Source organism: Puntigrus tetrazona, unplaced genomic scaffold, assembly GCF_018831695.1.
Source record: "Puntigrus tetrazona isolate hp1 unplaced genomic scaffold, ASM1883169v1 S000000816, whole genome shotgun sequence".
NCBI classification, from domain to species: Eukaryota; Metazoa; Chordata; class Actinopteri; order Cypriniformes; family Cyprinidae; genus Puntigrus; species Puntigrus tetrazona.
Window position 1 is genome coordinate 48 of NW_025048418.1, and position 2,321 is coordinate 2,368.

At 31.7% G+C, this 2,321-nt stretch overlaps 1 protein-coding gene across 1 annotated transcript; it reads left to right on the plus strand.

Annotated features, from left to right (window-relative positions):
* The first annotated feature begins 431 nt into the window (after positions 1–431).
* Positions 432–1,432, plus strand: LOC122335582 (phosphatidylinositol 4-phosphate 5-kinase type-1 alpha-like). Its single transcript, XM_043233426.1, has 4 exons — positions 432–781; positions 997–1,080; positions 1,166–1,214; positions 1,319–1,432. The coding sequence occupies exons 1-4, from the start codon at positions 579–581 to the stop codon at positions 1,430–1,432; spliced, it is 450 nt and encodes a 149-aa protein (XP_043089361.1). The 5' UTR covers positions 432–578.
* Positions 1,433–2,321: the final 889 nt, after the last annotated feature.

Sequence of the window (2,321 nt, forward strand, 5' to 3'; positions counted from 1 at the left end):
CTTCAGTGTCTGGAGATGCTGATTTGCTCGTGAAACATTTATTATTACTGTCACAGCTTATTTTGTACTGCTTAATATTTTTTTGTGGAAACTGACGTTTTTCAGCATTCTTTGATGAAAAGAAATTAAATCATTGTAACATTTTAACGTGTCCTTGCTGATAAAAACTATTGATTTCTTTATTCAAAAGTTTAAAAAAAGATTGTTTTATTTTAGTGTAAATTTGATGATTTAAATATTAAATTATAATAAATGATTTAGTTGCTATCTTTATTTGACCATTAAGTATGCAAAAGACTTATCTCTTTTTTTTTTACTTTTTTGATTTTAATGTATGTAATTGTTTTATTAGTAACACTTAAATGTTGCGTTTTATTAATGTTTATGTTTAATAGGGCATATAAATGAAAATGAGATGCATCCTGTGTCATTAATTAATAAATAATCGTTTAAACCATTTAGTGGCGAATATGTAAATTTACACACAGTTGAATTTCATCAAATGCAAGGTATTTTTCTCTCTTTTGTCCAATGTGATCCATCTCTGTGCTCGACAGCTGCTGCAGAGCTTCAAGATTATGGACTACAGTTTGTTGGTGGGGATCCATAACTCAGACCAGGCATCCCGCGAGCGAGCGGGGGTAACAGAGGGCGGGGGGTCAGAGGGCGCCGTGACGCCAGACCACCGGAGGCCACAGGCTCAGAAAGCTCTCTACAGCACAGCTATGGAGTCCATACAGGGAGAGGCCAAAGGAAAAGGAACCCTGGAAACAGAAGACCAGTTAGTCATCGTCTTATTTCTTCACCCACTTCTGTTTTTGATTACTTTTCATTGGAACCACGCGGTTCGTCTGTTTTCTAAGTCTTGCTATGTATACCAAGTCTGTCTGCTTTAACTTTTTAACCGATGCGTCTTTCTCTCAACATGTTATCCCTTTATTTGGCTGCCGTATATGGTCGTATTTAACATCGTCCTATTTCATGTTCTGTCCGTAGATGGGGAGGAATCCCTGCACGCAACAGTAGAGGAGAGAGAATACTGATTTATATTGGGATTATTGATATATTACAGTCCTACAGGTGACTATTCGCAGATTACAGTTGAATGTGCATGTTTACATGTCTGTGACCGTCATTAATATCTCTCCTTTTGTTATTCCTTCAGATTTATAAAAAAAATAGAGCATTCCTGGAAGGCCTTGGTTCACGATGGGGTAAGTCGTCAGCCCCTGTAGGTTACTTTAAAGCAAACATTAGCTACTATGCAGTTGTTTAATACCAAATGAGATGAATAGCGTTTATCTCATTTATGTTGTAGGACACGGTCTCTGTACATCGGCCTGGATTCTACGCTGAGCGATTCCAGCGTTTCATGTGCAACACCGTTTTTAAGAAAGCCTGTAAGTTCATTAACAGATCACAAACAATTTAAAATTCAGTCATCGATTACACGCTCTCAGGTTGATCCGAAGACATTTCTTTTCATCTTTTAAACGCAAATAAAGATATTTTTGAAACGTAACGGATTGAAAGAAAGTCCAAAATTCCACCAAACCTTCAAAAAGTTCATAAAAAGTGTCCCATATCCAAGATTTAGTTTTATATAATTAATGGATTTAATTTAGTGCTCTCAAATGATTAATTGTTATTAATCACATGCAAAATAAGTTTTTGTTTACATAATCTGTTTGTACTATGTATATATAAATGTGTGCACATGCAATATATATTTTGAAAATATTTACATATATAAGTATATTTATATTCATATAATTTATATTATGATGTGTAAATATATTTAATATTATTATTTATATTACATTTAACACATTTTAATATACATGCGCATGTATGTGTTTTTAATTATGCATAAATATACATTAGAATTAATAGTGATTAATCATTTGACACCACGTCAATTTATGTAGTTTACTTTTTAAGTTTTGTGGAATGGACTTTCAATGAAGAGAAAGAAATCAGGTCACAATTAAAAGACCTTTACTTGTGTTTTGAAGATGATCAAAAGCCTTATTGGTTTGGAAGAACATGAGAGTGATTAAATGACATTTTTTCATTTTGTTTTGAACCATATATTCAGATGTTTATTTAACCTTTGTTTCTGGTACAGTCAAAAGATTAATAAATATTCATTGCAATAATTAGCATATAGATTAATAGCATATTGTTTACATAGTATATGTGTCTGTTCTGTGTATATTTATTATGTATATATAAAGACAGACACTTATATTAATATATTATATATATTATATTAATTAATATATTATTATTATATTATATGTTAAATATATTTGCAAATA

What these genes read in the sequence shown, in the direction of transcription:
- LOC122335582 (XM_043233426.1), top strand. Translation starts at nt 579, where the DNA reads ATGGACTACAGTTTGTTGGTGGGGATCCATAACTCAGACCAGGCATCC. An exon ending in GATATATTACAGTCCTACAG is followed by an intron (nt 1,081 to 1,165) that starts GTGACTATTCGC and finishes TTATTCCTTCAG; the next exon opens with ATTTATAAAAAAAATAGAGC. An exon ending in AGGCCTTGGTTCACGATGGG is followed by an intron (nt 1,215 to 1,318) that starts GTAAGTCGTCAG and finishes TTTATGTTGTAG; the next exon opens with GACACGGTCTCTGTACATCG.